Here is a 22420-nt window from a genome sequence, read left to right as displayed (position 1 = left end):
TGACTGGCCTTACCTGTGCAGGTAGTTTGCCGGCGTTGGTGGGTTTGCTGGTGGACCAGGCCAGAGTGTGGGCAGAGCCACAGGCCACCCTGTTGATCTTCTTGCCCTGCAGCGCAGCGACCAGCCGCGGCCTCTGGATGGCGTTGGTGGTGCCGTCACCCAGCTGACCCTCATCATTGTCCCCCCATGTGTACACCTCTCCTGGACAGACACAAACCGCAACCTCATCACATCACTCTCAAGTTCTGCTATATAAATAAACTTGGCCAATGGAGTGTTTAAATGCAGCAGAAGGCAAGAGGAGCCTTGAGTCGGTTGAGGTTTCATTTTGGGTGAGGAGCTCTGAAAGGTCTTACCGTCCTCAGTGCAACAGACGCAGTGGAGGGAGCCGGTTGCTATGGCGATGACCTTTCTGCCCTGCAAGCCCTGGACCTGTCGCGGTCGCCGGACGTGATCGTCTGAGCCGTGGCCCAGCCTGTGGTAGTCGCCTTTTCCCCTGTAGACACAAACACACACAGACAGACAGACAAACACACAAAGACAGACACACACACACAGCAAGAGATCAGGGCGAGCTGCCAAAGACAGATCTAGCCGCTGCAGAAAGGGAAAACTCAGAGGGGTGGCATGTCGGGGGGGTCGAGGTGAGGTGAGCACTCACCAGGTGTAGACGGCTCCAGATTTGGTCAGAGCCACGGAGAACTGAGAGCCACATTCCACCTTCGTCACTCCAAGTCCTGTCAGAGAGTCAATCTGAGAGAGAGAGAGAGAGAGAGAGAGAGAGAGAGAGAGAGAGAGAGAGAGAGAGAGAGAGAGAGAGAGAGAGAGAGAGAGAGATTGACACATAGAATAAACGCAAGAGAGAGGGAGATATAAACAGACAAAGACAGAGTGAGAACAACAGAGAGAGCGAGAGAGAGAGAGAGAGAGAGAGAGAGAGAGAGAGAGAGAGAGAGAGAGAGAGAGAGAGAGAGAGAGAACATGACAAATGGCCAAGGGGAGAATGGTAGTGATGAAAGAGGGATGACAGAGAGAAAAAAGAGAAGGGGCACATAAGGCCCTTTGCACATAATAAAAAGAGAACAGCAAGATGAAAGATCAGGAGAGCAATAATGAGGCAATAAGAAGAAAAGATGAAAAGGAGAGGAGAGGACACTTGATCTTCCCTGACCTGACAGACAGACTGCCCTTTCCATCCTCACAGATGAGAAGAGACACACACACACACACACACAGACTCCCTTACCTTCATGGGCACCTTGCAGCCGTCGCTGCCCCCCCCGACCCAGTTTGCCGTAGTCCCCGTCTCCCCAGGACCACACCATGTCATCGTCGGTCAGACACAGCGTCTGGGCATCCCCACTGCCACAAGCCACGTCAATCACCCGGTGGCCCTGCAGCGCATCCACCTACACACACACAAACACACACACACACACACACACACACAAACAGGCAGACAGATACGAAAAAAAACACATGCGATAAATATTTGCATATTTAATAGTCCAACAAGCTGACTACAAAAACACACACTGATACTAATGCTGTGGTGTCAAAGCTGACTTACATATCTCCCTAAGTTCTCTGCTGAGACTACTGATCTACAAAGGAGTTTTGTTTGTGTGTGTGTGTGTGTGTGTGTGTGTGTGTGTGTATGCAGGTGGCAGTGTGTGTCTATGCATGTGCCATTGTGTCTATGTGAGAGTGTGAGTCTGTGTGTGTGTGTGTGTGAGCCGGTGTCTATGTGAGAGTGGGAGTCTGTGTGTGTGTGTGTGTGTGTGTGTGTGTGTGTCTGTGTGTCAAGGTCCCTGTTCTTCCACTTCCCAGAGGCAGCTGGAGTGAAAAGGCCATGGCACAGGCAGCAAATGCCACAACCTCCTCCCTGCTAACAAGGCTACAGGGACTGAGTGAAGACACCTGCGCTCTCTCACACACACAGACAAGTGCATATAAGTCTAGCCTGCCCATATAAGTTCAGTGTGTGTGTGTGTGTGTGTGTGTGTGTGTATCAGTGTGCTTTCTCATACATACATGATCAACAATGACAAAAAGGACAAGCAAGGAGAAATGCGATGCCTTCTCACATACACCCACTCCACCCCCGCCTCCCCCCCACCACACCCACACCCACACACACCAGTTTTGGTTTGAGCTGGTCCTCGCTGTCTCCGTGGCCCAGGCGTCCATAGCGGCCCTTGCCCCAGGTGTAGAGCTCTCCGCTGGCCGTGATGCAGGCGCTGTGGGCCCCTCCAGCCGCAATGTCCACCACCTCCACCCCACGCAGAGACTCAATCACACGCGGACGGTCACATGGACTACAAGAGAGAGAGAATGGGAGGAGGAGAGAGACAAAGAGGGAGAGAGAGAGAGAATGGGAGGGGGGAGAGAGAAAGAAAATGGGAGGGAGAGAGAGAGAGAGAGAGAGAGAGAGAGAGAGAGAGAGAGAGAGACAAAGATGTAAGGGATGAGTATATTGGGTATAAGGGAGTTAAAGGAGAAAAGAAGGAACAAAGGAGATGTAAGGTGAACGCGACGGAGAAATAATTTTCTCATCACACCCTTTCTTCATGGCCAGAAAAAATAATTTGCAAATCACATCCACTTGAACAGTAGAGGCAAGGGTGCCACCTGCAGGCTACCAGAGGTATTGCAACATCCATTCAACGTATACAGTACTCGCAAACCCGATAAGAATATCCCAGTGGGCTTATTCAGTCTATGACACCCACGCAAATGCCAATGCATTTAGCCACGCAAGGAGGGTTTGCCGCAAGCTCCATGTGTTTCCATTGGAGGCGGATCATCTGCATAGCTAGCATTGACTAGGAGAAGGCACTTCTAAACATGTGAGTCTTACATTGTCAGGCATTAACTTGCCTTTTGTGCTCATCTCAGGAACACCATATGACAATGAACACCCGGCTGTTATAGCCTATAATAATGTGTGTAACATTCACCATCGTCAGTAACCACAAGTTGGTGTGCCTTGGCATTTTGGTGACCTTTGGTGTGCCTTAGCTCCAGAAAGGTTGAGAACCTCTGGCCTAATTTATCTTGTTCCGTTTCCTTGTCAGATCCTTGGCACTACCACCCAGATGACCATGTAAGCGTCCTGCTCTTAGGCAAGAACTGCCCCCTCTGTCCATCCCAGAGTAATTAATTGGTTGTTTGCCCACCTCCTGTTGCCGTGGCCCAGCTTGCCGTCCTCGGCCTCGCCCCAGGAGTACACCTCTCCCTCAGAGGAGAGCGCCAGGCAGTGCTTGCCGCCGGAGTTGACGGCCACCTTGCGGATGAAGACGTGCTGGATGGACTCCAGCAGGGTGGGCGTGGAGACCGACTCGGTGCCCCCGATGCCCAGGCGGCCGCCCGCACCGTAGCCCGTGGCGTAGAGCTGAGGGGGAACGTGGAGGGGTTCATCAGGATGGGGGGAGACTTAACAAACAACTCACATGCAGCACACACACGCGCACACACACACACACACACACACACACACACAAGTGCACAGACATACACACACTTTTACATATGCACAAATACTATATACTCCTAGTCATGAAGTCAGAATGTCAGCCTTTACAGTCTATCAGATTAGAAACATCTTCATTATAATTGTAAAACTATCAGTCTGCAGAGTAACCTGTTGCATAAGGGGACACGAGTTATGAAAAAGACTTGACATTGTCACAAATATTAACCCACAAACACACACACACACACACACACACACACTTCCTCACAGTGTGCTGACAGGCAGAAACAATGTCACCTTCCTACAGGTATCTAAAGTCAGTAGTGTGTCCTCATGCAAAATATGCACAAGCACATCAAAAGTTTCCTCTTCAATGATAAAGGACGTGCCATGCGCACATATATTCATATTCATACACACATAGACTTTATACCTCCCTCATCTTGCCATAACAGTGTATCTCTGTGCATTGTGTACGTTTCCTCTCTCTGTATCTTTGTGCATTGTGTACGTTCCCTCTCTCTGTATCTCTGTACATTGTGCGCGTTCCCTCTCTTTGTATCTCTGTGCATTGTGTACATTCCCTCTCTCTGTACATTGTGCGCGTTCCCTCTCTTTGCATCTCTGTGCATTGTGTACATTCCCTCTCTCTGTATCTCTGTACATTGTGCGCGTTCCCTCTCTTTGTATCTCTGTGCATTGTGTACATTCCCTCTCTCTGTATCTCTGTGCATTGTGTACATTCCCTCTCTCTGTATCTCTGTGCATTGTGTAGGTTCCCTCTCTCTGTATCTCTGTGCATTGTGTACATTCCCTCTCTCTGTATCTCTGTGCATTGTGTAGGTTCCCTCTCTCTGTATCTCTGTGCATTGTGTACATTCCCTCTCTCTGTATCTCTGTGCATTGTGTAGGTTCCCTCTCTCTGTATCTCTGTGCATTGTGTACATTCCCTCTCTCTGTATCTCTGTGCATTGTGTACATTCCCTCTCTCTGTATCTCTGTACATTGTGTAGGTTCCCTCTCTCTGTATCTCTGTACATTGTGTAGGTTCCCTCTCTCTGTATCTCTGTACATTGTGTAGGTTCCCTCTCTCTGTATCTCTGTGCATTGTGTAGGTTCCCTCTCTCTGTATCTCTGTGCATTGTGTAGGTTCCCTCTCTCTGTATCTCTGTGCATTGTGTAGGTTCCCTCTCTCTGTATCTCTGTGCATTGTGTACATTCCCTCTCTCTGTATCTCTGTGCATTGTGTAGGTTCCCTCTCTCTGTATCTCTGTGCATTGTGTAGGTTCCCTCTCTCTGTATCTCTGTGCATTGTGTAGGTTCCCTCTCTCTGTGCATTGTGTAGGTTCCCTCTCTCTGTATCTCTGTGCATTGTGTAGGTTCCCTCTCTCTGTATCTCTGTGCATTGTGTAGGTTCCCTCTCTCTGTATCTCTGTGCATTGTGTAGGTTCCCTCTCTCTGTATCTCTGTGCATTGTGTAGGTTCCCTCTCTCTGTATCTCTGTGCATTGTGTACATTCCCTCTCTCTGTATCTCTGTGCATTGTGTAGGTTCCCTCTCTCTGTATCTCTGTGCATTGTGTACGTTTCCTCTCTCTGTATCTTTGTGCATTGTGTACGTTCCCTCTCTCTGTATCTCTGTACATTGTGCGCGTTCCCTCTCTTTGTATCTCTGTGCATTGTGTACATTCCCTCTCTCTGTATCTCTGTGCATTGTGTAGGTTCCCTCTCTCTGTATCTCTGTGCATTGTGTAGGTTCCCTCTCTCTGTATCTCTGTGCATTGTGTAGGTTCCCTCTCTCTGTATCTCTGTGCATTGTGTAGGTTCCCTCTCTCTGTATCTCTGTGCATTGTGTACATTCCCTCTCTCTGTATCTCTGTGCATTGTGTAGGTTCCCTCTCTCTGTATCTCTGTGCATTGTGTAGGTTCCCTCTCTCTGTATCTCTGTGCATTGTGTAGGTTCCCTCTCTCTGTATCTCTGTGCATTGTGTACATTCCCTCTCTCTGTATCTCTGTGCATTGTGTAGGTTCCCTCTCTCTGTATCTCTGTGCATTGTGTACGTTTCCTCTCTCTGTATCTTTGTGCATTGTGTACGTTCCCTCTCTCTGTATCTCTGTACATTGTGCGCGTTCCCTCTCTTTGTATCTCTGTGCATTGTGTACATTCCCTCTCTCTGTATCTCTGTGCATTGTGTAGGTTCCCTCTCTCTGTATCTCTGTGCATTGTGTAGGTTCCCTCTCTCTGTATCTCTGTGCATTGTGTAGGTTCCCTCTCTCTGTATCTCTGTGCATTGTGTAGGTTCCCTCTCTCTGTATCTCTGTGCATTGTGTACATTCCCTCTCTCTGTATCTCTGTGCATTGTGTAGGTTCCCTCTCTCTGTATCTCTGTGCATTGTGTAGGTTCCCTCTCTCTGTATCTCTGTGCATTGTGTAGGTTCCCTCTCTCTGTATCTCTGTGCATTGTGTACATTCCCTCTCTCTGTATCTCTGTGCATTGTGTAGGTTCCCTCTCTCTGTATCTCTGTGCATTGTGTAGGTTCCCTCTCTCTGTATCTCTGTGCATTGTGTAGGTTCCCTCTCTCTGTATCTCTGTGCATTGTGTAGGTTCCCTCTCTCTGTATCTCTGTGCATTGTGTACATTCCCTCTCTCTGTATCTCTGTGCATTGTGTACATTCCCTCTCTCTGTATCTCTGTGCATTGTGTAGGTTCCCTCTCTCTGTATCTCTGTACATTGTGTAGGTTCCCTCTCTCTGTATCTCTGTGCATTGTGTAGGTTCCCTCTCTCTGTATCTCTGTGCATTGTGTAGGTTCCCTCTCTCTGTATCTCTGTGCATTGTGTAGGTTCCCTCTCTCTGTATCTCTGTACATTGTGCCAATGTTATCTCTCTGCCCACCTTGCCGTCGGCGGTGACGGCGAACAGGGTCTGCTCGCCCCCGATGAGCTGCACGGGCCGCAGGGTGGCCAGCGCCTCGGTGGGCGTGGGCACCTTCACCTTGGCCCCCTCGATGCCCCCCAGCTGCCCCCGGTGGTTGTGACCCCAGCCATAGATGGTGCCACTGCCGCCTGCTGACAGTGTCCAGTCGTCCGGGCGCCTGTGGTGAAGGACAGCACGTGGTCGTGATATAGCAAACACGGGATGTCGAGGGGAACTGGAGGATATGACATACACTCTCTAGCCTGGATTCAGCCACAGCTACCCTCAACTAGTCAAAAGTAGCAGGACTCTCCGTTAGACTTTGGCAGTTTCACAGCACCAGAGCAGAACTGTAGCCTATTTGAGTACACGGCAGTCTTCAGTGAGGCATTTCTTCATACAATCTTCAAATTGTTCATGTTGTTCAAATTGTTGTTGTTGTCATGAGTATTTTAGTCAGAGTTATTAAACTTTTACTGACATTCATACCTAGCTATCTGCTACACCAGAGTGAATAAAGTAAAACTGTAAGACATTTATATATACACTGTACTTAGTCTTCAGTAATAGATCTCTATGTCCCATGCTGACTTGAGTGTTTACTGTTAAAGATCTACTGCAGCGGTGTTTCTCAAACTTTTTTTCTGGGGACCCACTTTTTAAAAATGACAGACTATCGCGACCCAACTCTTTCCTAAGCTATATAAGGTATAAGGAACCAATGAGCTAGACAACAAATTCCCATTATGTTATTGTGTAGCTTAGTACCCTGGGAGTGAGACAGCTATAAGTTAGTGTCTTGAGAGTGAGACAGTTGTCTGCGTGACTTTCTGAGTCACTCCTTAGAGCAGTGGTTCTCAAACGTTTTCTTTCATTCCCCACTTTGATCAAGGGGGCATTCTCAAGCCCCACCTGTCCCTCATCGCTCTAAGAAAGTGGTAGGTCAAGCTTAAAATTGTCAAATTTATTGAAATAATGACAAGTTCTAAATATATCCTCTTCAACAGAGTTAAAATCAGCTGGTGCTGCAGATATAATAATAAATAAATAAATAAATAAATAAATAAATAAATAAATAAATAATAACACACATATTTCTGTTTTCCAGCAACATATTAGGAAGCATAGGCCATTTTACAGCATTGTACAATATATTCAATGAAATACCAACATGCTGCATTAAATGGATCCATAATCCATTGAGTGGCTCCCGAATCAGACATTTCAGCGATTTCGCTCAGAAATCTCAAAGGCATAATACTGTCGCGATCGAGGCGCCTGTCCCATACCTCAAGTTTTTTTTGGTGAATGCAGTAATCTTATTTGCTAGGTGAGGTAGGTGCTTGTCTTTGCCTTGTAACTGGACATTTAACTCAAATGTATCGCTAAGATATATCAAATATATCGCTAAGATAGGCCAGCTTCGTCAAGAAATGTTCATTAGTGAACGTGCTTGCAGATTCAAACATGCGCTCTTCCTCCAAGAAGAGGCGACTCGGAGCTCAAACACGCGCGACAGCACTTTACCTCGGGAAAGCCACCTTGCCTCGCTGTAAAACAGTACAGCCTTTTGGTCAGCTACCATCTCTTCGCAAAGTGCGGAGAATAGACGCACTTTTAAGGGCTGGGTTTTGATGAAATTCATCACTCTCACAACAACGTTCAAAATCTCATGTAGGTCGGGACTAACTAAGCTGCCTTGACACGAGAGCTTCCCTATGAATAACACAGTGCGTCCATTGCGCATCGGGTGCTACCTGGGCCTAGGCTACAAATAAAAAAATAAGTAAAAAAAAAACACCTGACATGTCTCCGCGACCCACAGTTTGAGAAACGCTGTACTGCGGTCACTTTGACTATTCTCAAGACTGGTGGGGGTTTACTGTGAGTAGGTCACTAAATGTCATCATACCTGTTCATCCACTGTACCAGCTGTTCGTCCTGCTCTCTCTTGAACATGTCGTGGTTCTCATGGAGATTGTTCATGCTCTCGTGGTCCGCCATCAGCTCACGAATCTTCTTAGACACCTAGTGGTCATTCAGAGCAGGACAAATACCAAATCAGATACTCAAAATATGATAATGATAATGTTATAAAACTGGTATGGGGCAAACAGGGTATCGCGCCAACGACTCCAGGCCTGGTGGGTGCGTTAGTTGCAATAGTGCATCAGTCCTTCAGTCGATGCAATTTTTAAAAGGGATTAAAAATTGCATTGGCAACATTGGTGTGCGAGTTCTTTCTAGACTGAAGGAATGTTATAGAACTGCCATTCTCCCATGGCGGAGAGATTATTGCTATTGACATATTTTACCATTTTTTTTTGTTAGGCCTCATTTACCTCGTCCAGGAAGGGCCGAGGCAGAGGGGTCCTCTTGTCCAGGGCTACGGCCACTCTGGATGCCGTGCAGTAGCGACGGAACCACGCCCACTTGTGTGTCTCTGCACAGCAGGGCAAAGTGTCCAGCTCCAGGTCACAGGCCAGGGCCACCAGCACCTTCAAAGTGTAGACCAACATAAACCATGGTCACTACTACTATCGTCAAGAAAGGAAATACTGAGCGCGCACACACACACACACACACACACACACGTGTCTGCACCTTGAAGAAGGGACTGTGGAGCAGCTGTTTGCCTCCTCTGACAACAGGGTCCTCATATTCATACTGCCTCTGCAGAGCCTCAGGAAGGCCCTTCACAAGGGCGGCCAGCGCACTGCCCGTAAAACTCTGCCATAGACACAACATGGGAAAAAATTAGCCTTTCCTCATTTCAGCGGATATCTGCAGAATTTCAAGATAACACTTTTAAACCTTGGAATTATGAATCCATTTGTATGCATCGAACCCAAAATCATTCCAAATAATAAAAATGCTAAATTGTGGACTCCAAACTTCACAAGCGGCCTGATTCTAGCTATAAAGTTCCAGTCACAGTGAGGAGCGGACAATGAGGGTCAGAGGGGGGTGGGCACTCACCATAGGACGCGCCTCGCCCTCGCTGTCCCCCAGCAGGCGGTTGATGTTGATGGACTGGCCATACTCGGTGGTCAACAGCTTACGCAGCCTCTGCAGCGCCCACATCCGGTGGCCAGCAGCTGGAGAAACAGAGGTATTTAACGGTGATGTCCTGTAGACCATTGGTTCTCAAAGACTGGGTCGCGACCCACTGGTGGGTCGTAGGAGATTTTATTTGGGTCGCCAGCATAGCTTAGTGACAATTTATGTTGTGTAATACCCCTATCTTATACCTTATATAGCTTAGGAAAGCTAACAGCTTTCCGTTAGGATCTAGTTTGTTAACTACCAGTCACGAGTTGGGTCGCGATAGTCTTTAAAAAGTAAAATAGTTTTTAAAAAGTGGGTCCCCAGAAAAAAAGTTTGGGAAACACTGCTGTAGACCCTACACTGACAATCCTACACATACTCATGTCAATGTGGACCACTACAAAGAGTGACAGGGCTGTTACTTAGAGTTTTAAGACCCCAACGTCGTCTTCCAGGCAAGGGTCATAGGGTTAAGGGATCATAGGGTTAAGGATAGGTGCCTTGAAGTCGACGGTCACAGCGCTGCCTTGAAGTCGACGGTGGGAGCTTAAAACACCATTGAGCAACATGGCTGTGTTGGCAGATGGTTACAGTCTTTTTTGGTGGATTACTTTAGGCTTGTTATGTTGGATTTATTTGTGTCTTTACATATTCTACATGGTCTAGGTGAACTCTTAGAGGAATCAAACATAAACTGAAAGCTAGGATTATAGTTTTATTGAAATGAGAATGTTCAAATCACAAAAGCAAAGGGCACTAGGCTGGGTAGAAGGGGATGGAACCACTTCAGTGACCCTCAGCACCCCAACTCCCCACACACACACACACAAAATGTGCGCGCACGCTCACACACTCTTACCAAGAGCACTGAGCTGGGCACAGGCAGCCAGCGAGGCGGCCAGACGCGGCACGATGCTCCGGTTGGAGGTGAAGTTGAGGCGGAAGTCCAGCAGGCAGGTGACCAGGTCCATGGAGGGACAGGATAGGATGCAGCGGTCAGACAACAGGTCTTTGGGGCCTGGGGGACACAGGAGGAAGGGGGACAAGGAGTTACGGTTCTGTGCTCTGAAGAGTTTCTCATTTGTGAACATCAAAATGGTGAATGTGTAGGGAATCTGTGTGTGTGTGCATCTACATTTGAGTATGTGTTTCAAAGGATGTTTAGACGTGTGGTTGAACTGAAAGTTGTCGTGTATCAGAGTGTGTCCTTGTGTGCCTGTTTGAAATGCCAAATGACATGAGGTCTGTGTCTGTCTGTGTGTCCTACCAGCAGCAGGCATGATGGGGTACACGGTGAAGCGCCAGCCCCAGCCATTAACCGATCCATCGCTGGTGAACTTCCACTTGAGCTCGTCTCCAGGGATACGCAGCTCACTGGACCAGTCAGACCACTCGCGTCCTGATGCACACACACAAGGACATCAAAGAGTTAACCTCACACACACACATACTCCAGGAGGGCTTGTGCATAATGAGTAAAGATGCACCATTTGGGTAAAAATAGTCTTTGAGAACAGTCAGGTGGAAGACAGCCTGACATGATCTCACACACACTCACACTAACACTCAACCCCTTGTCAAAAACAGACAAACCAACACGTAAGATGGTGGAGGCTGGTCACCTGATCGGACCGAGACGATCCTATTGGCTCCATCCATGATGGTCAGAGGGTCGTGTCGTCTCTCTGTTGAGCACTGCCTGTCAAACTCCACCCTCAAGCCTTCAGCACCTACGGATACAGACCACATGGTGTTAAAAAACCCTCATAACCCTTTAAGGATAACGTAAACACAGGCACACTATGCAGGTTTAGGTATTTTTGGCGACTGTAGAGCTCCCTCTAGAGTCGCGATATATTTAGATTTTACTCTGCTACTGTAAATAGCACATTTCTTGTGACTTATCCTCCCCTGTACACGATGAAACTGCTTTTGTTGTGGAGGTGAAGTATTAAAAACAGGCAAAAACTTCTCAAAAGAGCTATATCTACTGACAAAGTAATGTTTCACGATTCTCACGAGACTTGGCCATGCCGTTCTTGGCTGGTTTTCTCGGTAGGGACTCGCTACATCTATGCTGTATAGCTATGCTAGGTGAACAATCCGCCTATTACAAATTTGTTTACCATCAAATTGGCTTCGTAAAGGTGAAAATTTAGCTTAGTGTGTTTGCTCAGTATTGTTTTGCTGAGTGAAAGTAATTTTTACAGGTATGGTCAAATATCAAGAAATGGCATCATAATATATTGTGGCCTAAATAGTCATATTTGTATAAGCAATCTAAGTGTAAGCGTTTGAATGATAAATGTATGCCTGAGCGTGTGTGTGTGTGTGTTACCTGGGATCTTGACCGTGCCGCTGGTGGAGGTGTCGTCGGTGTAGGGGTGGCTGCTCTCCACCACCACGGGCTGGGAGGAGAGACGGCCGCTCTGTGAGTCTGTCGCCACGTCCTCTAGCTCCGTCACACACAGCTCCAGCAGCATATCTGCCACCTGCAGCAATACACACACACACACACACACGGAGGATGGGTTCAATACACCTGCTAAGCAAAGCAAGAGCATTTGATTTATAATGAGTGTCAGAGAGAGAGGGTCAGGCATAGAAGGACAAAACAAACACAAAAATTAAACTGAAATACTGACATAAAACAGATTTTTTTAAAAAAGCAACAATAGAAAAACAGAAAGCAGAAAACAGAGAATCAATGAGAAAAGAAAGTCGAGCGAGTGAATGATGGCCACTGGCCTGAAGCGTAGTACGACGCACCTGTGGGTATGCAGTGCCCATGCCCGACAGCACGGCGGAGAGCACCTCCCGGCCCTTGTCTCCGGCACGCACCGACACGGCCAGCTTGAGCAGGTCCACCAGCACCCGCGTGTCGTCTGGCACCAGCAGACTGGTGAACTCGTCCAGGTACTGGGGTTCTGGGCCCACCACTTTAGTTTGGCTTTCAGAGTCCTGAACACACACAGGGCACACACACACACACACAGGACACACACAGGACACACACACACACACAAAAAAACATAAGCAATAAATACACATTAGAATAACAAAGACTTATAGACAAAGCAAGTGTATATTTGCTTTAAACCCAAAACATAATGCAGCTGATCTAACCTTCAAGACATAATAAATATATAACAGAGTAGAAAACAATGGTTACTTATGTAACTGCGGTTCTATGAGTTTCGGATGCCCGCCAGAGGCGGTGCTTAAAGCACCAAAACTCGTAGAACCGCGGTAACATACAGTACGTAAGTAGAAACGAAATAGAATATAGAGTTACTGCACATATTTATTTCTGTACTGTAATAAATAGTAAAGCTGAAATGTGCACTGACCTCTTTGGTTTTAGTCATGGTCTCAGCGATGATGCTGGCGGCCCCGGGATCATCGGTCACTGGGATGAAGGGGCGGCAGGAGGCGGCCGAGGCGGAGGGGGTGATGGCAGACGAGGGGGTGACCGCATCCTCAGAAGTGGTCACCTGACCACAACACACAGCATTGGTAAGAGGATCACACAGACATGGTATTAATCCTCTAAAGGCTTTCTTATCGATCTCACTAAGAGGTGTAAAAGTCAGAGAAAGTAAAAATCGTGCCACATTTTGGTTCCAATCATTCACTTAATAGGCTGATACTAATTAGCACATTTTTTAAGTCAGGTACATCAGCTAATTAAATCACTGTGAAATCACCTGTGGTAAGTGCACAGGTAGAGCCAATACATGGCAGGACTTTTACTTTCTGAAGGCAGACTTTTACTTCTCTGATCTCACATCTCACTTTCTTACACTCTTTGGCTTGTGCTATACTGATGATCTCACGCCTCACTTTCTTACACTCTTTGGCTTGTGCTTTACTGATCATTTTAAAGCAAAATAAAAAATAAAAAATAAAAAAAGACAAGCAACACTGACTTTTGGATTTCTGATGCTGATAAATAATTGCATCCATGCGAACCTATACTACTGGTATATGTATATAACATCCTGATAATATAAACATTCCAATTTGGATGAGATTTACAAAATGATTAGTAATGTTGGCCATTAGTGTGTCCCCGGCTCATCTCTTCTGTGGGCTCACCTCTGCCCTCTTGTCCTGCCAGGGGTTGGGGCTAACGCGCTCTTCTGCCTCCGGGGGCACTGGAGGGCCCTCTGCCTCAGAGGGGCTGGACGCTGATGACACGTCAGAGGGGGGCACGGGCGAGCTGGACGGACATTCCACTGGCATCATGGAGGCGGGCATCAGAGCACCGACCACCGCATCCCTGAGAGACCATAAACACACACACACACACACACACACACACACACACATCAGAAGAGTGAAGAGGGCATCAGTCCTATCTCTCTCCCAGGGGAGGTGAGATCACTCATGTGCTTGAGGTGAGTGCCCTGGTTGGTCGGTCAGCAGAGAGGAGGAGTGGACACAATGTCATGGTTCTATCCTCTTCATTGTGTATGTCATTTAACACCAACAGGGTGAATTGTTTGGGGCATCTGTGCTTGTATGCAAATCTGCATGTGAAAATATAATTAAACATGCAGCTTGACTAAAAGTGTGAGTGTAGGTGTGTATGCCTGGCCCACTGAGTGTGTGGCTGTGTCTGGCCCAGTGTGTGTGTGTGTGTGTGTGTGTGTGTGTGTGTGTGTGTGTGTGTGTGTGTTGCCGCCTGACTGGTTGGCAGGTAGAGGTGTGTGTGTGTGTGTGTGTGTGTGTGTGTGTGTGTGTGTGTGTGTGTGTGTGTGTGTGTGTGTGTGTGTGTGTGTGTGTGTGTGTGTGTGTGTGTGTGTATGTGTGTATGTGTGTGAGGTCAGGCGTACCTGGCATACATGATCTGCAGGGCAGAGAGCACGTGAGAGAGGGCCTGCTGCTTGGCCAAGTTACCGTCCAGCGAGAGCAGGATCTTGGCCAGCGAGGGTCGGTTGGACTTCACACTGCCTGGACCACTCAGCTTGTTGTTGGCGCACGACGGGTCACTGTCTGATGGCACACCTGAGTGTACGTGTGTGTGCAAAAAGAAGGATTTAGGTCACACACACACACACACACACACACACAAACACACGTGGTGAGGGGAGCTAAAGACATGGAAAAAGACCTGGCAGTGAACTGTATCTCCTCTGTGACAGCAGAGTCACACACGTGCGCACACACACAAACTCAATTTTGTGCAAACTCAAAGTCATGGGGTCATGTTGAACTAGATGGACATTGCACTATGCCTTTACATCTGCTGCCCCTCACCCAGGTACGAAGCCCCCAGCGAGTCTCGCGCCGTTTGGAAGAGCACGGGCTCGTGCACGGAGGGCGTGGTGACGTCCACGGTGGTCCAGGCTACGCTGTGCGAGGAGCCGCAGGCCACCCGCGTGATCTTCTGGCCCTCCAGGCCTTGGACCAGCGTGGGCTTGCGGTTGACCGTGGTGGTGCCGTTCCCCTGCTGCCCGTGGTCGTTGTCGCCCCACGCGAAAACCTGCGGCATACACCAGAAGCTGCTTAACATCCACGGCTCATGTGCTAACAGAAATATAAAGAGCACAACTTTCTAGATATTCACCATTCATACACCTACTGGATAGATAGACCAGATCAACATCAACAACCACAGGCAACTCAACATCACAGGCTAACATGATAATACTATTGAAGGTATACTATGCAGTTTTAGGTATTTTTGGCGACTCTAGAACTCCCCCTAGAGATGTGTCTGGGTCGGCAATTCTTGAAGTTGCATTGCTGGTTCTCTCGGTAGCGACCCACTGCGGCTATGCTCTAAGGCTATATGCTAGGTCAAATTGGCTTCGTAGAGGTTATTTTGCATAGTATACCTTTAACTCCTAATAACTAATAATGAAAGTTTGTTTACCTGTCCAGTTTCTGTGACGGCCAGGCAGTGTAGCGCTCCCACTGCCACGTGGATGATCTTCTTCCCCCTCAGACCTTCCACCATCTGGGGCTTCCGCACGTGGACGTCAGTGCCATGGCCCAGCCTGAAGTAGTCTCCTTTACCCCTGGGGCAGGACGTCAGAGAGACGGATGTCACTCACCACACAACACACTGGAAATACCACTTACACTGAAGGTTTAGAAAGATCCTGTTCAAATGTAGCCCAGTATATCTGGAATCACTTCTTAAAAATGTCCCATTCTACTGTACATGCAAAGACTCACTTTTAAAAGATCTTTTATACACTGAATCTTGTCTTGACTTGATCTATAATACAATTTAACTTTCGAATGTTGAAATTTGCCTTACTTTTACTTTGTACTAATTGTGTTAAGCATATTGGCTCTAAATAGAAAGATACTCCTACTTCATTTATCTGTATAGGAAGTATGACTGACCATGTCCAGACGACTCCAGACTTGGTGAGGGCGAGAGAGAACTGGGCTCCGCACTCGATCTGGCACACGCCCTGACCGTTGAGCCTCTCGATGTTCTGGGGGATGTTGCAGCCTTCGCTGCCCCCTCGGCCCAGCTTCCCAAAGTCTCCGTCTCCCCAGGAGAACACCAGGCCTAGGAAGGCGCACACACACACACACACACACACACAGGTTATAGGAATCGCTGGTGCTTGAATAAATCCTATTCAAGTCAGAGGAAGCCCTCTTTTAGCAGAGGAACAGAGACAGAGCTGGAGATGTAGGACCATGGCTGCACCTTCATCAGTGAGGGCGAGTGTCTGAGCGTCCCGACTTCCGCATGCCACCTGCACCACACGGTGACCCAGAAGCACCTTCACCTGCACACACACAGACACACATTTTAGATTTGAGTACAGCACCCAGTCTTTATGTGCACACCTAAATCCAATCCATGCATCAGAATGCTAGACAATCAGAGAAAAGAAAAGAAGGCCCATGGGTAACAGGGGCGAGGAAAAACTCCCTAGCATTGGAGATACATATGGGAAGAAACTTCGAGCAGATCGACGACTTAAGGGCCTGACCCATCTGCCTAGGGTCAGTTGCGTTCTCCATATCTCCATACCTACATACTATAATGTACATTTACCAACATATACAATGTAAATTGTGCCGATCCAGAGGATGTATTGGTATGAATGAATAAATGGCTAGCCAAATCCTCACTCTGGTGTTTGGCAGAGCAGTGGTGAGGGGTGCGTACCAGTTTGGGTCGGAGCTGGGTGGTGTTGTCCCCGTGGCCCAGGCGACCGTACTCGCCCAGTCCCCAGCTGTACAGCTCCCCGCTGGACGTGATGGCCGCGCTGTGGGAGCTGCCGCACGCAATGTCCCGGATGCGCTTGGTCTTCAGGGCCTCGACCAGCCGGGGCTTATCACAGTTCCTGAGGGAGGGACAGAGGGAGGGAACGGATGAGTAACGCTGGGGAATAAAAACATGGCAGGAAGAAAGAGGTACAGAGAGAGAGAATGAGAGAGAGAATGAGAGAGAGAGAGAGAGAGAGAGAGAGAGAGAGAGAGAGAGAGAGAGAGAGAAAGAAAGAAAGAAAGAAAGAAAGAAAGAAAGAAAGAAATCTTACATTCTGCTGAAGTGGCCCAATTTGCCATCATCTCCTTCTCCCCAGGAGAACACCTTCCCATCCACGGTCAGAGCCATGGCATGACGCCCTCCTGTTTACACACACACACACACACAGGTCAAGAAAAAGACAAATGAGCATTTCCTTAATAGCCAATGCAAAAGTGCCATAGACAAGTAGTGCGTTTTCATTGGTGGTACTCACCGGAGTGCACGGCCACCTTCTTGACCACGTAGTTGCTGAGGGCCGTGATCTGTCTGGGGATGGGGATGGTGCCGCTGGACAGACCCAAACCCAGCCTGCCGTTGGTGGCCTCACCGCACGCGTACACCTTACCCTCCGCAGTCACTGCAACACACAGACATGGGAGTTACTACTACAGCTACTGCTACATCAACAACAGCAACTTTTCTCAGGTCGATCAATACCCAACTCAACCCAACACTGGACAATCACTAGTTTTGGAATACAGTAGATCAGCATCAAAAGAAACATCAAAAGAAATGCTACATATCAAAACATCAAAAGAAGTGATGGACATGAAGTGATTGTGTCCTGAATTTTTCTTTTTCATTTCTTTTTTTCTATGTGTGTGTCTGTGTCTGTGTGTGTGTGTGTGTGTGTTATGTCACGTCATCATGATCACACTGACCAGCGAACAGGCTCTTGGAGCCTCCAGCCACCTGCACCACATTCAGCGCGGACAGTGTCTCGGAGAAAGACGGCACTTTGATCTGGAAGGAGACGCAAACGCTTGAGTGGGTCATATAGGACAACCCAATAACACAATACACCTCAACACAGTACAATACAATATAATGGAAGAACATATGGGACACCAGAACAGTGGTTTGATATGAAAGAGACGGAACTAATGAAGATGCTGTCGACGTCCACTCATCCTTGCTGCTATATTTAGTTTATATATTAGAGACAGTACTAGACAGAGCACTTGTAAAGCAATTGTATTTCTTTTCTAGAAAGCAGCTCTTTTGTATTCGTCCAGAACTCACCTTTGACCCCTTGAGCCCCCCAAGCTGGTCCTTATCGTTGAGGCCCCACACGAACACTTTGGTCCTGATGGTGGCGGCCGACTCCAGGCCCGATGACCTCTTCCTGGCCAGGCTGAAGGGGGAGGGGGGGGGGGGGGGCAAACGAGGAGAAGAGAATGGACAGATGGGTCAGGGTCAGGAGGACGACAGGTGAGATGGGATTGTGAAGGACAGTACAATGAGGGAGACCACTGAGGGCCGAGAGAAGGGCCTCCTTATCCCGCCGCCACCTCTCGTTCCTATTCAAGGAGTCACAGACCATCTCTTTCACTCCTCGTTCTCTCTCTCGCTCTCTCACTCTCTTTCGTTTTCTCTATCTACCTCTCCCACTCTCTAGACTACTAATGAGAACTGATGCCAATTTTAGCAGCAGGCAGACTAGACTCAGCTGTGAGCTCTAAACACAGAGCCTCCACTTCACACGTATCACCGCCCTGACCAAGGGTACAGTGGTGGAGGTGTGTGTGTGTGTGTGTGTCTGAGAGGGGTTGTTAATCCAGCTGAGACCGGAGATGTTCCTCAGATGTGTCTCTGCACGGCACAGCCGGAAGCCTCTCTGATCTACCCTGCTTAAGAGGCCTTAGGAGCCTCTCTGATTGTCACTGGTCAATACCACACACACACACACACACACACACACACACACACACACACACACACACACTTAACTCTCTCTCTCTCTCTCCCTCGTCAGACTATAGACTTTCATCTATTCAAGCTCATTTGCATTATAATGGAACTCCTTATAGCTGGCACACTACTGTCAGGACTGCTGCTGCCAGACATGTACAATAAGAAGCTATCGGCAGAGACACAAAGACACGGACACAATGTTACAATCAATGCGTGCACACACATGTGCGCACCCACACACACACGCACACACACACTCCCACTTCATTGTCAATCTGGGAATGTTCACCAATACATCTTAATTTACATAACAGTAGAACATACTCCTTCCAGTTGACAGGCTACTGTTAGAGCTCGCAGACATACAATAAACAGCTATAGAGTAGGGATACAAAGACAGCCACAACATTATGGCAATGGCCACGTGCAGTAGTAACCACGCACAGGCTCTCACCACACATTAATTCAGACTATGACACACACACAGACACAGACACAGACACACACCTTCCAGTGGCTGTCTTGTCGTCGTCTTCCTCCTCGTTGTCCGAGGCCAGGAAGGGAACGGTGGCCAGGTCCTCGTCCTCAGCGCGGATGCGGCCCACGATGGCCAAGCCGTGGATCTTACAGTCGATCCCAGAGCTACGGCACTGCTTTATGGCTATCTCTATGTACCTGTGAAACTACACACACACACACACACACACACACACACACACATACACAATCAACATCTGCCAACATTGTGTGTGTACTTGTGCACATTTGATGCAAACAGCTTAGTCCCAGTTTCTGTCCTCCACCTCCATCTGTTCTGTGCACCACCAAAAGAATACTTGGAGTGCTCCTTCATGCTTTACTAGGACTGTATATTACATATGAATAGTATCAGGGACTGTTTCTTTTTTAGACCAACCTCAGTGCAGTCATTCAGGAGTGAAACAGTGGTGTCGGTGGAGTTGATGTTGATGGTCTTCAGCTCGATCAGGTTATTCAATGAGCTTCCACCTGGAACAACACAACCACATAAACATCATAAACATAAAAGGAGTTCATTATCTTTTCGGTAGAAAAGGGAATGAACTCCACTCATCCAGAACCTCTGTGTAAGTACATGTAGGGCAGGCAGAGACACACACACACACACACACACACACACACACAGATGGTGAGGAGTGAGGTGTGTTAGGAGCACTCACCAGAGATGACCACAAGGGAAGGCATGTAGCTGCTGTCGGCAGGGTCCACCATCATCTTGAGCCTGTGCACCAGCACGTCTGGGAAGAGCTCCAGACGGATCCAGTGCTGTGGGGGGGGAGAGGTCTATTTCAGTGCTGATGTTGGGCTGGGTGCTTTACACTATAGATCAGGGCTGTCAAACATAAGGCCCGGGGGCCAGATCAGGCCCGCCAGCAGGTTTCATACAGCTCAATGCAGAGAAATGAAAATGACCATGACGGCCCCCATGAGGTCTCATTCCAACAAATCCGGCCCACTGCCTAATAGGAGTTTGACACCCCTGCTATAGATCATTTCAGACATCCACAGTACAGTTTGTGCTCACAGTTGACATGATGATCTACAAATTGATAGTTTGAATCTGTAAAATACATCACTACAGCCCTAAAATTTTATTCACTATTGGACATTTAAAGAAGAAATCTGTGACTTTGAGAAACGGAGATCTATGTAAAAATTCGCCAGAGTACTGACGGTGAGAAAAAATGAAAACAATTCTACTCTGGGGGCTTGTCTGTGAGCCCCTATGTACATACACCCTGAGTGTAGCGCTATAGCTGCATTAGCTACCGACTGTTTTTGTTTTTTTTCATACCGACCTCGAGAAATCTATGTGTAAACTTGGCAGATTTCTCCTTTAAAATAACCTCAGGGTCACAGGGCCTGGAGACGTCGGAGTAAACTGCAAATATTTGTGCGTCTGTAGGACATAATCTATCTTCTGCACTGCACATTTAAACATCTATAACATAACTGCAGTGACTAATTGTAAGCGTATATTCCAACTGCTCTTCCTCCTGGGCTGCTTTCCTCCTCCTGGTGTCCATGTACCCTCGGTGTCCTCCTCACCTTTCCCTGGGAGCCCGACGACTGCCAGCACTGCTCGCTGGAGTCGATGAGGCGCGAGGCCTGGTTGACGGAGGACGACACGTTGAGGCTCTTGACCACGCGGGACCACTCGTCGATCAGCATGCCCCGCTGGCTGCTGTGGTGGCGCTTCAGCTGCTTGCCTGAGCGCCCGCTGAAAGCCGGAGACTGGCCTGAGGTCAGAGGGGCACAGGGTGGGAGATGGATTAATATCCGTCCAAAGACCAGATAAAATAATGATGGAAGTGTACAGGTAGATCTCCATATTTTGCATTAACACTTTGCTTTAACATAAATACTCCAAAATACATACTTTTAGAAACTGCTGTCAAAATCAGACAAGAAAGAAACAAACCACTACATCTAGACAGAAACTGTTAGTCACCGAAGATTTAAAAGAATGACACCAAAGACACACACCATCTTTCGGTCATGCGTCATGAAGCGAAATGTGTCCCATTTGCGACCCAGCAAGGGACTGACCTGGCTCATTGATCCTGCCAAAGGAGTGTCTGCTGTTGTGCTTGCGTGTTTTGAAGCAGTTCTCACAGAAGTCAAAGTCATCACAGTTCCTGCACTTAAACCTGGGGCCGTTGATGGGGAACATCTGGCAGCCATCACACCTACGCCACAATTAAAAAAAACATCCTCTTTTAAAACAGACATTCATAAACTGGCACCCACTAAGCTAAGGATGCGGGTCTGGACTATGGATGCCCATCTATAAACTGGATGCTTATGTTGAATGATTTTGAATGTTAAAAAGCTAAAAATTATATATTTTGCCATTAGCTAATGCCCCTGGATATTCTGACCAACAGGGAACAGGTTCTTGAACCGATTCTGTTTAGGATCCTTTGAACCTTGGTGCTATTGAGCGAACCAGCCCGCATTTCCACCAGTTTTCCATCAATGGTGGATGTAAACAGAAGATGGTGGATAGCATTGATTACCTTCCTCTTTAAACTCTAAACTCAATAACATCACCCATTCCAACTTGCAGTAGAAAAAAAAACTGCTTTTCAGCTGGGAACCATCTGTTCAAGTTCAAACCAATTTACTTTCAATCAAAATGCTCTAAACGGTTCAACATCTGGAGCATGAACCAGAACAGACCCCATTCCATGTAGGCGGAAAGGGGTTGCCAGAGGCGTACCTGACTCCTGGATGCACACTGGGGACCAGCTCCATCTCAGACAGCAGGCCAGTCCAGTGCGACTGCTGGGGAAAGTCCACAATCACGTCCTTTCCATTGGCACTGAACGCTGCACAGAGGAGAGGAGAGGAGAGGAGAGGAGAGGAGAGGACTCATAATCAGAGCTCAGTTACCACTCAATGTCCTGGGGCTAATGCTAAGGAATGGAGATTATCAATCATTTTTATACATAACATACACAGAGGATCTAAAAATTTATTCCAAACTGAAAATTCATAATCAACATACCAGCAGGTTTGTATTTTTTGGAAACTGGTAATAGTGTAAACAGCACTGTTGGTACAGTGTAACTCATTTGTGGAGTTGATTTCTATAGTATTAGAGTGTATGGTATAGTATGGTATCGTATGGTACGGTATGTGTTCTGACTTGTTGGATAACTGCCAAACACTGACAAACCCAAGCTTTTTTTTTAATGGGTGGCAACTAGAATGAGGCCAAATTGCCAAAGACCTTTG

The 22420-nt window shown here is 47.7% G+C and overlaps 1 protein-coding gene across 1 annotated transcript in view; it reads right to left on the bottom strand.

The window, feature by feature from the left end:
- herc2 (HECT and RLD domain containing E3 ubiquitin protein ligase 2) overlaps positions 1-22420 on the bottom strand; it is a 72787-nt gene that overhangs the window by 10291 nt on the left and 40076 nt on the right. The window contains 35 exon segments of the mRNA XM_042057155.1: positions 14-201; positions 357-496; positions 662-753; positions 1247-1279; positions 1281-1409; positions 2141-2318; positions 3180-3394; positions 6370-6568; positions 8303-8418; positions 8733-8888; positions 8995-9120; positions 9370-9488; positions 10298-10456; positions 10706-10837; positions 11061-11168; positions 11777-11930; positions 12208-12399; positions 12789-12932; positions 13537-13720; positions 14277-14448; positions 14701-14926; positions 15320-15464; positions 15799-15970; positions 16115-16196; positions 16583-16760; positions 16956-17046; positions 17160-17303; positions 17608-17689; positions 17969-18080; positions 19148-19323; positions 19557-19648; positions 19840-19945; positions 20729-20919; positions 21230-21369; positions 21903-22011. Coding sequence (XP_041913089.1) covers positions 14-201; positions 357-496; positions 662-753; positions 1247-1279; positions 1281-1409; positions 2141-2318; positions 3180-3394; positions 6370-6568; positions 8303-8418; positions 8733-8888; positions 8995-9120; positions 9370-9488; positions 10298-10456; positions 10706-10837; positions 11061-11168; positions 11777-11930; positions 12208-12399; positions 12789-12932; positions 13537-13720; positions 14277-14448; positions 14701-14926; positions 15320-15464; positions 15799-15970; positions 16115-16196; positions 16583-16760; positions 16956-17046; positions 17160-17303; positions 17608-17689; positions 17969-18080; positions 19148-19323; positions 19557-19648; positions 19840-19945; positions 20729-20919; positions 21230-21369; positions 21903-22011 — 4982 coding nt within the window.

Source organism: Alosa sapidissima, chromosome 12 (assembly GCF_018492685.1).
Source record: "Alosa sapidissima isolate fAloSap1 chromosome 12, fAloSap1.pri, whole genome shotgun sequence".
Lineage (NCBI taxonomy): Eukaryota > Metazoa > Chordata > Actinopteri > Clupeiformes > Clupeidae > Alosa > Alosa sapidissima.
This window is presented reverse-complemented; position numbering and strand designations above follow the sequence as displayed.